Below are 13,161 nucleotides of genomic sequence, written 5' to 3' on the forward strand. Positions count from 1 at the left end.
TTCACTGCTGTGCCAGCTTAAAAAAAATGAAATACGATTTCTTGATCTAAAACATCTCTAACACTAAAGGCAGTGACTAAAGATGAAAGGGGAAAACAAATATTTTCTGGTAACTTTCTATCTTTGACAATATTTAATTCCTTTTAAATTTACAAATATCTTTAAAGCATAAATTTTTTTTTTCAAGAATAGGAACTAATAGCCTTAATGGGTTTTCCCAAATGTCTCTATAATCACTTAACTTAAAATACTAAATGGAATTTATATTTCTTAGTTGGGGAAAACACATGAAAGAATTTGCTCTGGAAAGAATGCAAAATTGATTAGTTTAAAAGGGGTTTATTTGTGAATATACATGTGATTCTCTTACACAGGAAATGGGATTATGTTCAAAATAATATAGACACAACAAGTTTTCTTTGAAGTTACTAAAACATGACTACTTAAAAATTAACATTCTAAAGCTAATAAGTAAGTACTATTAATTTGAATAGTTAGTAGGTGTAGGGAAAAAACATCACACTACAATAAACAAAAACATAACATGCATTCCTCTTATTAGGAAAAAGACATTTTCAAGTATTTTTCTCATTTACACTTTTTTAAAAAAATGTGGGTATTATAAAATTCCCACAAAAATGAGGTGCTAATGCAGATAAGAGTAAGCAGGCACCATGCAAAAGCTCTCCAGTTTTGCCAATCAACCTCAATCATAATCTAACAACATAGTCCCCTGGGATGGCAGGCCCCAACTCAAGTGTGAGGAATCTGCCAAGTGGACAAAATAATGGCCTTCTCAACAGTATTTCCAAGAAAAAAATTGAGTCATATTAGTTCAATTAGACAGGTTACTAAACATTTACGGTGTCAAGGAAGAATGCATTTACTTAAGAGTAGTAGTCTTATTAGTTGAGTAAACAATTTATGCAATGCACATCTTGAATATATATGCACACGTGTATATGTAAGTATAATATATTTAGAAAGCAGACACATGACATTTTTTTTTTCATGCTTATGACCTGGTGTTGTCAACAGGTCCACTCAAGTTACCTGGCTGTCTATCTTCTGCCTGACCCCTGAAACGACGCCTGCGGCTACGATTGCGTCGCTGGGGTTTTTTTTCACTATCATCTGTAATTGCAAAATTTACCATGAACTATTCTGATAAAAACAAAACAAGACAAAAACTTTGTTCCTTCAAAGATTCAAGGAAAGGGAAAGAGAAACTTTCAGTTAAATAGGGAAGACAAAACATAAATTACTGACAGGAAAATAACTTTTGTAGTTTTAAGCATTCCAAATAGATTTACAAAATGGAATTATCATCTGGAAAATAAGAGGGTTTTAACTCTTAATTAAACAAACTTTCAGACTTAATTTTTAAAATGCCATCATTCAGGGAGATCAAACTTTTCCTCTCCAATACAGTTTATTTATTAACCAAAGTTAATGACAGTTTAGCCCTTTGCAAATTAATGCCTATTCAATATACACATTTTCATTAGTGTCATTTATAGTAATGTTTAAAGAGGTAAGCTGAAAGCACAATTTTGGTTTAGGTACAATAAGAGTATTAAGTGCCTTGCAGTTTGTATATTTGTGTTATGCAATGGCATCAAAGGGCACTTTAATAAACCCTCTCAGTTTCAAATAATTTGACTATATAAATCTGAAAACTGGATATTTAAGATAGATACAAAGCTATCTACTTTGAAAAAGCACTAAAAACTCCAATTTTCAAATTGCATATTTTTGGGTTTTGTTTTTTTATGTGAAAAAAGCATAATACATTAACAGTATTATACAATACATATCTTTTCCCTAAGTGCTTACATACCTAGCCCATTTTCATTAACTGAAGCTGTATCAGATTCAGTCATTCCATCCATCAGAACAGCATCTTCATCAGTCCTTCGTCTACGAGACCGCCTACGACGGTTAGTACTGTGATGAGATTCGCTGGCATCAGTGTCTGCAGTCTGATCTGATTCTGTATTATCAAGTAAGCTGTATGGATTGCTGTCTGGATCTTTGAGCACTATATGCATGTCAGAGGCAAGAAATATTCGTTTAAGAGAGCTGCAGTTAATAGGAATGTTTTGATCTATATTAAGCTATATTAATTAATAATTAAGAAACTTGAATTTTCCCCCAATAAAAATATATTTTGTCTTCAAATGTTTTCTTTATCACTATTTTACCTGGAAAGTACTAAAGATAAAAAAACTTGAAATGGCAATGAAAAATTAAAGCAAAAGATGAGCAGACACCTCAGCTTCCTACTGTTTCACTTTGACTTGTTTTGAAAATGTTAGGATGTATATAGCACATTATACATGCTATTTCTGACATTCACATTCCTAGCTAAACCTGACCAGAGGTTAGAAAAATAAAAACAAGGAAAAATAAATATTCAGCTATTATGAATTAATTTGTAGAAAGAGTTTTTGTCACCTTTACTGAGTTCGAGGTGACTGTTGCTTCTTTTTGCTAATATTAATGGACTATTTCCAAATAATACTCAACACCTGCACTCCACGACTTACCAGAAATCCGTTACTATAAACTGAAGCAATCAAAACAAGTCTACACAAACACAAAGAAAAAAAAAACTAAAAAGTTGAAATTCTAACTGGTTATAGCAAAATGTGGAAATGAGTGTTGACTAGTACTCCCATCTCTACAAACAAAAAGTGAAGGTGGGATAAGGTGGGGTGAGGGTGGGAAAAGTAAAGTTTTAAGATATAATTTGTAAGAAAAAAATGCCCATCTTACCTATGTGCATTTACTGCCTCCACCAATCAAATTATAGAAGAAATTCACCTAATCACGACTTTTCATTTCTAAGTTTCCTTTGGTAACAGCTAGCAAGCTAGCATCTTTGCAAAAGACACTAAGTTTATCCATTAATCATAAACACTAAGTACATTTATTTTGCAATTCAGCATATTATAATATAAACCTTGGTAATAGTGAACAATGTAGTAATATATAAAAACTATTTATCTGAAAGCCTATAAACTACATTTTAGGTATTAAAGAGCTTCACTGGAACTAGAGAGTACCTTTCAAAAGTCCCTAAATTTTGTGATTTGTTCCAGTTTTTTCTAACTTGTAAGCACATCTGGTATATATTTAATTTTATATACACACACACACACACACACACACACACACACACACACACACACATATGTATATATATAAATATATAGTTGTATAACATTTAAAATACTATATAAACTTTCTTAGGGCATTGTATAACATTAAGAGTGGTTTTCTTAAAGTGGTTTTCAATACGTTATGGTTATTTCCCTGATATAATCTAGTCCAAGTATCCCTGACAATTCTCCCCCCAGCCCTATTATGCTAAGCAAAAACATTCTGGAAACTCTACAACTCCACTGAAGTTATAGCATTTAAAATCTTCAAAAACACATGAGTAAAAAGTTGCTTGCACACCTCAAATCTCAGTCTTCTGAACATTTCTCTTTACAGCTTAATTCCTCAAACAGTAAAATAATTTAAAAATATTTAAATTGACTACACAATTTTTTCCTGTTCCCAAAGTAGTGCTTAGTGTAGCAAAAAATGCTTTTCAGTTACTTTTCAATATTAAGTACACAAAGGAATTTAGATCTTTCTGACCATAAGAATTCTCTGGGTCTGTCTGGTCAACAAATACGTTAACAATCAAAAGTTCTAGAGAAAAAAACACTCTAATTACATAAGCCCCTCAAAATTGAAGGGATAAACATCTGACCATTTTTCTGACCCAAATATTCTAGTTAACCTTCACTGATAAAACACTCTAAGGGCTTTTCCTTATACTGTTATGTTGTATTATTTTCCTCAGTGAGTAGCAAGAGAAACTTCCAAAAATCAGTGGCCCCGGAAAATAAACTAATTTGTATAAAGTCACAATGTTTACAAAGAAAGGATGCTGACATAGTATATAAAAGACTACCAGAACTGATGGAGGATTTGCCACCACGTGGTCCACCACGACCTCGACCCCCTGAGACACTCCGGCCTCTTCCTCCTGGGCGTCTCCTACTGTCACGTTGATGTCGGCTCTCTCGATCGTCTTCTCCTGCCAATGACCAATCACTCAGCTCGTCTTTACGCTCAGATTCTGTTTCAGAGGGGTTAGACAGCTCAGAGTTTGTACCTTGGGAAAGAAGAGAACATAAACCAATTTTTTATAGGAATGAAAGAAAAATTTAAAATTTCCTGCAAATCATTGTTTAAATAACTGCTATTTGGCTGCTTCAAAAACACTAAATGAAAACACTGATTTCAAAATTTCTTAACTAATAAATAAATATTAATATTATACTAATAATATAGTATCTACTCTTCAGAAGTTAAAACCTGAATTGTTTTACAGCCAATAGAATAGAATATTACAGAAAACATATAAAACATTACATATACAAATATAAAAATGCACTAAATGGGAAAATATTTTTAAAATTTTGCCCATTTTTAGGTTTAATATCAAATTAGTAAATATAACTGCTACCCAATATTTAAAAGCAACTTCAATTATATTTAGAAAAATAAAGTTATATAGTGTATTTTACCATTTTTTTTCACATTTTAATATCTCTGAAATCAGGATGTTTCTGATAACTAATGGTCTTTTTAAAACTGGGAGTGTATTTTTAGTGGCTGTACATAAAATAGCTGTTTTATGAGCAAGTGTCTTAAATTAGAATACAGTATTTAAAATTACTGAACAAATTTTAAGAGGGTTATTCTGAGAAAAGACAACTTCAAACCAACAACAGAATTAAAGCCATGATCCATGAGACAAAAATTCAGCCTGACTTTAAAAGTTTAGACCATTTCTGACTTTCAAATGACCTATTTTAATAATGACGCTTTAAAAATTTAAATACTGCAAATACTCTATAGAAGCCTTACAATATCACCATTACATTAGATTTATGTAACCCAATCACTATCACACTCATTTCCACCTCTATTCTTAGGTAGTTCTGGGATGTCTCTTCCACCTTTTCCTTTTATCATATAACCAAACATTTTTTTCAAAGCCCAGTTCAATTTCTAGGTTCAGACCAATGTGAATGAAAACAGACCTCTCCTCTCCTCTTATTTTCTTAGAAGCAATGTATACCTGTCATGCAGTGTTGCCGAATGTTTTCTATATTTAACCCCTTTTGGATCTACTTCTCACTTGGGCTATGATAAATGTAAAGGGTGCATGCAGCACTGTCTCATACCTTTAACTGCTCCCAGACGCCTACCAATGAACCATTTTCTGTTGTTAAGTAAATCTGCTGCATGATTTTGAAGTTCCTTTGCTAAAACTCCCAAATAAGAGTGATTCCATGCTACACTATAAATTCCCTACATTTAAATGCCACTGTCATTTGATGATAAAAGCCAAAACACAAGAGCTCTTCAGATACAAAAGTTAGAAGGACTAAGTATAGGAAATAAAATGTGAAGTTTAACAAATGAAGGAGCCTACCAACTTCCTTTCTCCTTGAATCTCCCAAACACTTATTTATCATTTCATGAATAGTGAAGAAAACCTTTGGAATGTATAAGACCTTCTGAACTTACACATTTTTTTAAAAGCTTTAAAATTCATAAAACTGATTCAATTTTTAATGACTCCAACAAATTAAAAGACCTGTTTTTAACACAATTTTAAATCAGAAAATCATCCCTGAAGATGATTCACATCCTTTTCAATGCTTGTGTATACTAAACTTAATAGTTAAGTACATTTTATCAAATCCACATGCCACTCATTCATCCTAAGACATACTTTTGTGTGTCATTCAACAAATATTGCCAATGAAAGTTATAAGACATCATCCATTATAAAACACATACCAACTTCAGGGATGTTATAGAGAAAATGTTTCTTATACAGTTTATATGTATTATCTCCTTAAAAAATCCTTCTGATATTAAGTGGACAAGATCTATAACCAAATTGAAATGACTTTATTTCTTTCAAGCCCATTTAAGTTCCATGGTTTTTTAAAAAAATACAATGTTACACCGGCTGTAAAGATTCAGAGGTAAGAGTGCCATCTACTGAACAATTGGCAGAGCTTTCTTCAGCCCCAATGATATTCCTCTACCTTTCTCAGGTAAATTTATTATCTACCCTCAACAAAAGCATTTTGCAAAAAAATAATCTCTCGTCTATAATTTCACTTGACTTCCCATAGAGGCTTATAATCCTCATCATCCAAAAAGTCAAATGTGATTATTTATACTAGTAATTTGTACACCTCTGAAATCATTCGGTATATACTTAATTTCTATTTAATTACTGCTTTTCTTTTGTATTAAATGTGTTTTCAGGAATATAATAATTGTCCACAATTCTCAGCCTTTCACATGCTAAACAGTTTTACTTTATTGGAATTTGTTTTTCATTTTTCAATATAGGGTTAACTTTAAAAATTAAAAGAAATGAGGATATGAAAAGGAAGGGAAAATTAATCTTTCAACTCTACAACAAATAAAAAATAGTACGAATTTAACATAATTGGCAACATTAAATGATTCTTCAGTCAAACATGACATGAAATTTGGATGTGTAATCTGCACACTGTATGCTTTCATATATTCCTATTTTCCCTAAATGCCTTTTATTTTAGGAATTATAAAAGCAGTTAGAATTAGCATAGGGGAGTAGAGAAGAAGAAAAGAGAAAGGAAAGAATGAAGGAAAAAAAATAACCAGGTCACTGCTAAGATCCAAGTCCAAATGTAGAAAATTGGAAAACTCCACAAAGCTGAAGAAGAACAAGTGAGAATTTAGGATTAGAGAATTACTGACCACCACAATCCACTGGCCCCTTGCTATATGGGTTAGGCCCCATTCTCAGAGTAAAATAAATACATTTTACAAAAATATTAATTAGGTTCTAATTTTTAAAGCCCTCACTTTAGTGAAATGCTGTATTTCATAAAATAATTCCAGAGATATTAATATTCAGAACTGCTGAATGAGCCAATAAAGTATATTTTAAAAGCTAGTATATATTTGTTATATGCAATCTTGGCATAGTGGTTAGCATATTTCTCCTTTTTACTTTCCCCAGAGAGTAAGCAAAAATGATTCCTAGTAGTATAACCAGCATTATTAGGCTTTTATTAGAAAATGTGTACAATTGTACAGGGGGAATATTTGGAAAACAAGTTTCATATCTATTTAATAATAAATATGATCATTAACCATCAACTTAAGAAAAACGTTTTATTTCATTACACAACTGTAATTGCATACCTTTTATTGTCATTAATATAAAGTGTGCCATCACTATTACTAATATATACCTCAGAACTATCTACTGCCCTCAAAGGCAAAATAAGATAAAGAACTAACTAAATAATATTAAGCAAAATGTATTGGAGCACCTAAACTAGAACTAGTAAAAAAAAAAAAAAGTTTTTTTTTACCATAACCGGAGGTGTAATTAGGGCCCCGACGACCTCTGCCTCTTCCACTATAAGACCTAGAACCTTGTACAGAAGAGACGGTACTTTCATCAGTGGCATATCCTTTCTCTTTTTCAGGCCCTCTGGTGGAAGAAGGTCTGAAACCCATACCAATCTGTCGTAGCTGTTCATCAATCTGTAGGCGTTCCATTCTTAGTTGTTCTACTTCCTATAATCAAAACAATAAAGGGTAAATCTTATTTGAAACTTTTTGTCTTCTTCAAGTATAAAGCTAGAGCTATACTCCCTACCAATGAAAGAAGCATCATGGGCCTTTGGTCAAGTATAGTTGTGTTCCTGAACACAACCTGCAAGGTCATTTGCTGTTTCAATTCACCAAACATTTACTGATGCCCAATAAGTGTGCCAGTCATGCTAAGTGCTACAGGCATGCAATGTAAAAAAGACCAGGACTCTCCTCTTTTAGGGGATGTTTGACAAGCATTAAAATAACCCATTTATTAAATAGCTAATAATTATACAGTGTTACCAGATTTAGCTCTGAATGAGTTAAAACTCTGCTAAATGAGGTTCAGGTAGGTAGCATCAATGAGAGGTACCATTAACCTACTTTCCTATCAAAATAATGACAACTGAGTTGTGACCTAGATGAACTAGTAGGCTTGGTAATTCAGAAATTGAGGTCATTACAGGATCTGAAGGTAGGGTATCTAAACAAAGCTCTTGGCTTTATAAAAGTTAGTAGAGTACTGAAAGGTAAAACATGGGCTTAGAATGCCAGATTGAATTGAGACTTATATAAAGATAAGCTTTTAGAAGAATGGAATGAGATTATCAGGGGTACTTTCAAAATACTAAAACAGCAGCAATGATATGACTAAAAGGAAAACATACTAACTAGACAGAGCAGTTGAGGATATTACTATACTCTAAACAAAAGAAACATAGGAATAAAAGAGGAATAGTAGAAAATAATAAATACAACTTTTAATAATTTATGAGGCATTTCTTTTCTAAAGGCCTTGCTCTATTTATGAACTCAAACAGACTACATTATAAGCAATGGTTAAGAATTATCAAATGGCATCTGATTCAGATAATACCAGTTACAAAGAAAGCCTGTCTTCACTGCTGATTCTGTGTCTTGTTTGCATGTAAAAGATCAAGTAAAAACAAAATAGTTCCAGTACAGAATATGTAGGTACATTAAGTGATAACAGTAAGGGAAGAAATGTAAAAGTTCAGAGGGAAAGAGAAACAATGTGCACGAGGCAAATCATTTTATTATGGCAAAAGATGTTTTATTTATAAATTCTCATAAAAACAGGCCACAACTGAACCTAAATTAAAAATACATAAATATCTAAAATTTACTACAAACATCAAATTAATTAAGCTTAATGTGGGGAGCAACAATGATATAAATGTGAATAGTATACAAACCTTTAGATAAGCAATATGATACTCTAAAAGAACTTGCACATTTCCGATGCTTTCTTTAGTGCCAACAAATACAAATGGAACCATCCCCTGTAAGAAAACAACGTCCTCAAGCATTTAATATTTTAACAAAGTTCTAGCCTAAATTTGACATACCAATATATAATTTGGAAAACTTTTATAAAACATATAGCAATTTATAGCTATTAAACGTCAAGATTTAAAAATATACTGCTAAAAATATCAATGTAATTTGAAATATTGAGATTTTCCAAAATTTGTCATACTTGCACTACAACTTAGCATTTAAAAAATTAAGTTTTTAAATATCAGGTTTTTTGGTCCATCCCCCGCCCCGTTTATTTATTAATAATAGCCATTCTGACAGGTGTGAAATGCTATCTCATTGTGGTTTTAATTTTGCATTACTCTGATAATTAGTGACACTGAGAGCATCTTCAGATAACGAAATCTTCGAAGTCTGTGTTGGAGGGAATGCTTCCCAATTGTTAATATAAGTATCACCAACAGAGTATAAATATTTACACAAAGTAAAATAAGGAATTATTGGTAGAGGCATATATTTGTCACAGGTTTAAAAGCAAGTCAAAAGATTAACATAGACCTGGTTTACCTTGATGCATTTTAAAGGAGGAAGGTTTTTAAAAAGTAGAAGGAAGAGAATTAATTGATGATGTTTTTTCTTTAAAGAAATGCACTTCTAGCCCGAGCTGGTTTGGCTTAGTGGATAGAGCGTCTGCCTGCGGACTGAAGGGTCCCAGGTTCAATTCCAGTCACGGGCACATGCCTGGGTTGCAGTCTCAATCCCCAGTAGGGGGCATGCAGGAAGCAGCCGATCAATGATTCTCATCACTGATGTTTCTATCTCTCCCTCTCCTTTCCTCTCTGAAATCAATAAAAATAAAAGAAATACATTTCTAGCATACTATTGTCTAAGGAGAATGAGTATAGCCTAAATAAAGTGATCCAATGGGTTTCAGTGTCTCTTCCCATTTTCTTGATTTTATAGAATAGTTCCTTATGGAACTAAGTGTAGCTTAAGAACTTTTGATTCTGTGTAAGAAATTACTCTATGGCTTATTTTCAAACTGACTTTTTAACAATTTAAGTGGTGAATTATTGATTTATTTATTTTTAATCCTCACCCAAGGATATTTTTCCCATTGACTTCTAGAAAGAGTGGAAGGGATGGAGGAGGGAGAGAGAGAAGGAAGGGAGGGAGAAGGAAGAGAGAGAAACATCCATTTCAGAGAGACACATGGATTGGCTGCCTCCCGCACAACCCCTACCGGGACTGGGGAACTCTCAATCTTTTTTTAAAAATATATTGTATTGATTTTTACAGAGGAAGGGAGTTAGAAACATTGATGAGAGAGAAAGATTGATCAGCTCGTCTCCTGCACAACTCCCACTGGGGATCAAGCCCGCAACCAAGGTACATGCCCCTGACCAGGAGGAATTGAACCTGGGACCATTCAGTTGGTGGGCTGACACTCTATCCACTGAGAAAAAATCTGGCAAAACTGGTTAGGCGGGAACTCTTAATCTTAAAAAAAAAAACCAAAAAACTTAATTAACTGATTTAAAATATCAAGTGCCTAATCTATAAAATTCATTGTGATAGGGGGAAAATGAAGAGAAAAAAAAAAAGGAGAATTCAGATTTGATTTCTTGACATCAAGGAGTTTATTACCTGGCTTGGAGATACAAGATAAACCAGAAAATATAAAAGAAAATCATTACATACCCTAGTATACCAACAGTAATTACTACAAATACAAAGGTCATCTCAGACCAGAGATGAGTCACCAAAGATTTTGGAGAAAGCAAGTTATAAACACTCTCCAGGGCATTTAGATGGCTTACAATGTGGAATGGTGGCCCAAAATAAACTACTACCAACCTTCAGATTCATTTTAACATGAAATGTTTAGGAAATTGAAAAAATTCTTTATAGTATTATAGGTTTTCAGCTTCTCTTAAAAAATATCAGAAGATCTAGCAACACAATGCAGCATTCCCACATGTCAATCAAATTAAAACTGAGCAGCATGTTTCTTTTACAGAAAGTTATTTGGTGCCCTCCCATCCCTATCTTGTAAATCTCAACCCGCTTAATCATTTACATGATTTTCTTGGTTTCTGTAAGCATTTAAATTTAACCTAGCACAGAAATAGAACAACTGACCAATACTACAAATTGAAAAGGATAAATTTTTTTATTTGAAGAACCTAGAATTCACTTACAACAAGATGGTAAATATTAAAAAGCAATTGGGATAAATCAAGGTAAGGGAAGATGAGTTATTAGTATCAAGCCAAGAAATTTATAAACATCTTGAATTCCAACTAATTTTAAATAGTGGTAATATACCAATAGATCTCCATTATCTTATATATTAAGCATAAAGAGGGAAAGTGCCCATAATACTATGATACTTAATTTTATTCCTTATCTCAAAGGCATCTTAAAGTCATGGAAAAATGGTGGGAAGGGAAGGAGGGGTTGCTTAAGAATAAGTTATTTGTGACTTATAGCAATTTTCAAAACCGTGCAAATTGAAATCAATCTGAGCTACAAGTACTCACATGTATAATACTAAGTCATTTGTTTTTCCTCCACATTGTTAACTAATTAAAATGAATAAGCAATGGCTGCTCTGAACCGGAGAGGTCCCTGGTTCTCCGTGTCCCGCGTGCAGGAACAATGATAGCTGCGAGCACCTCTAAGAATTCTAAAACTTCCAACTATGTGATCAAAAGTGAAATACCGAACCAAGATGGCAGCATAGTTAAACACCTGTACTTGCTGCCTCTCACAACCACATCAAAACTACAACTAAAAGACAAAACAAATATCATCCAGAACCACAGGAAAGCTGGCTGAGTGGAAGTTCTACAACTAGAAGGAAAAAAAAAAGCACATTGAGACTGGTAGGAGGTGTGGAGGTTCAGAGGTGCAGAGGCTCCCGTGACACAAGCTGGCAATTGGGTGCGCTGTTGTTTTTTTTTGTTGTTGTTGTTTTCCAATCGGGAGGGAGATACAAGCTCCCCATTGCTCTAACTCCAGGTCTGGGCGAGACTTTGGGGACCCAGACTCATACGGGGAGAAATTGGAATGTGAGGGCGGCTTTCTTGGGGTGGGGGGTGGGGAGGGCAGTCTCTCAGCAATCATTGTTCCTGCACGGGGCATGGGACACAGCAGAGACTGGGGGGGGGGGGGGGGGGGGCCTCTCCAGGGCAGGGCTGACTGGCAGCCATTGCTGTTTGCTCCACCCTGAGACCCCGCCCCACCCAATTTACAACCCCACCCAAGCTGTTCGTAGCGGCATTTGCATATGAATGGTCTGTCCTTTTGCAGCCTAAAACCTAACAAACTGCAGCTGAATCAGAGAGCTACAAAGCTTCCAAAAGAAGGCCCAAGGCCCGGCAGCAGCAGCCTGCCTTGCTTCACAGCTGGGCCTCATCTGGCACTTCCAAAACCCAAACAAAGAGGAGGAATCTAAAGATCTCTCTGTAGCTCCTGCTGGGTGACCTAAGGCAGTGGCTGACTTTGCACCTCCTTGGAGATACAAAAGCCAGTGTACCCAGTGGTAAGTGTGAGACCATACCAGACTACAACTCTTCACATCCATAAGCGACACACTCAAGGGGCAGACTCAGTGAGCACCAAAGCCCCACTGAAGCAAGTCCTGCCCCATAAGGGTGTCTCCAGCACAGCAGTTCTTCCACTGTAGACACAGCTGGTCCTCACAGCCAATTGGCCTCGAGGTCAATTCCTCCCAGTGATACCAACAGCAATCAAGGCTTAACTACAACAAGACTGTGCACACAGCACACAAAGGGGTGCACCGAGAGTGTCCACCTCAGGTGATTGGGGAGGCTGAGCCTCTGTGCCCTATAGGACACCTAGCACAAGGCCACTCTATCAACACAGGGAAGCAGCCAAAATGCGGAAACAAACATGTCACAAATGAAAAAAATGGAGGAAAGCAAACTACTGGATATAGAGTTCAAAACCACGGTTATAAGGTTACTGAAGAATCGTCCAGAAACCTCCGAGAAATTTAGTAAGACCCTCAAGGATATGAAAAAGGACCAACTAGAAATTAAGCATACACTGACTGAAATAAAGAATAATACACAGAAATCCAACAGCAGACTAGAGGATCCCAAGAATCAAGTCAAAGATTTGAAATATGAAGAAGCAAAAAATATCCAACTGGAAAAGCAAAAAGAAAAA

General features: G+C 34.5%; 1 protein-coding gene across 6 annotated transcripts in view; it reads right to left on the reverse strand.

Moving 5' to 3' along the window:
* Window positions 1-13,161, reverse strand: part of FXR1 (FMR1 autosomal homolog 1) — a 73,847-nt gene that overhangs the window by 6,559 nt on the left and 54,127 nt on the right. For 2 of the 6 annotated variants that reach the window (XM_080651696.1, XM_080651694.1), the window contains exons 11-15: window positions 8,901-8,987; window positions 7,608-7,665; window positions 7,458-7,520; window positions 3,971-4,174; window positions 1,841-2,041 (exon numbers count right to left, since the gene is read on the reverse strand). In XM_080651696.1, the coding sequence (XP_080507822.1) occupies window positions 1,841-2,041; window positions 3,971-4,174; window positions 7,458-7,520; window positions 7,608-7,665; window positions 8,901-8,987 (613 nt within the window). Of the gene's footprint in view, window positions 1-1,053; window positions 1,135-1,840; window positions 2,042-3,970; window positions 4,175-7,457; window positions 7,666-8,900; window positions 8,988-13,161 lie in introns of all 6 variants that reach the window. The other 4 variants (XM_080651695.1, XM_080651692.1, XM_080651693.1 and 1 more) reach the window with 3 other exon arrangements.

Source organism: Plecotus auritus, assembly GCF_963455305.1.
Source record: "Plecotus auritus genome assembly, chromosome: 2".
NCBI lineage: Eukaryota > Metazoa > Chordata > Mammalia > Chiroptera > Vespertilionidae > Plecotus > Plecotus auritus.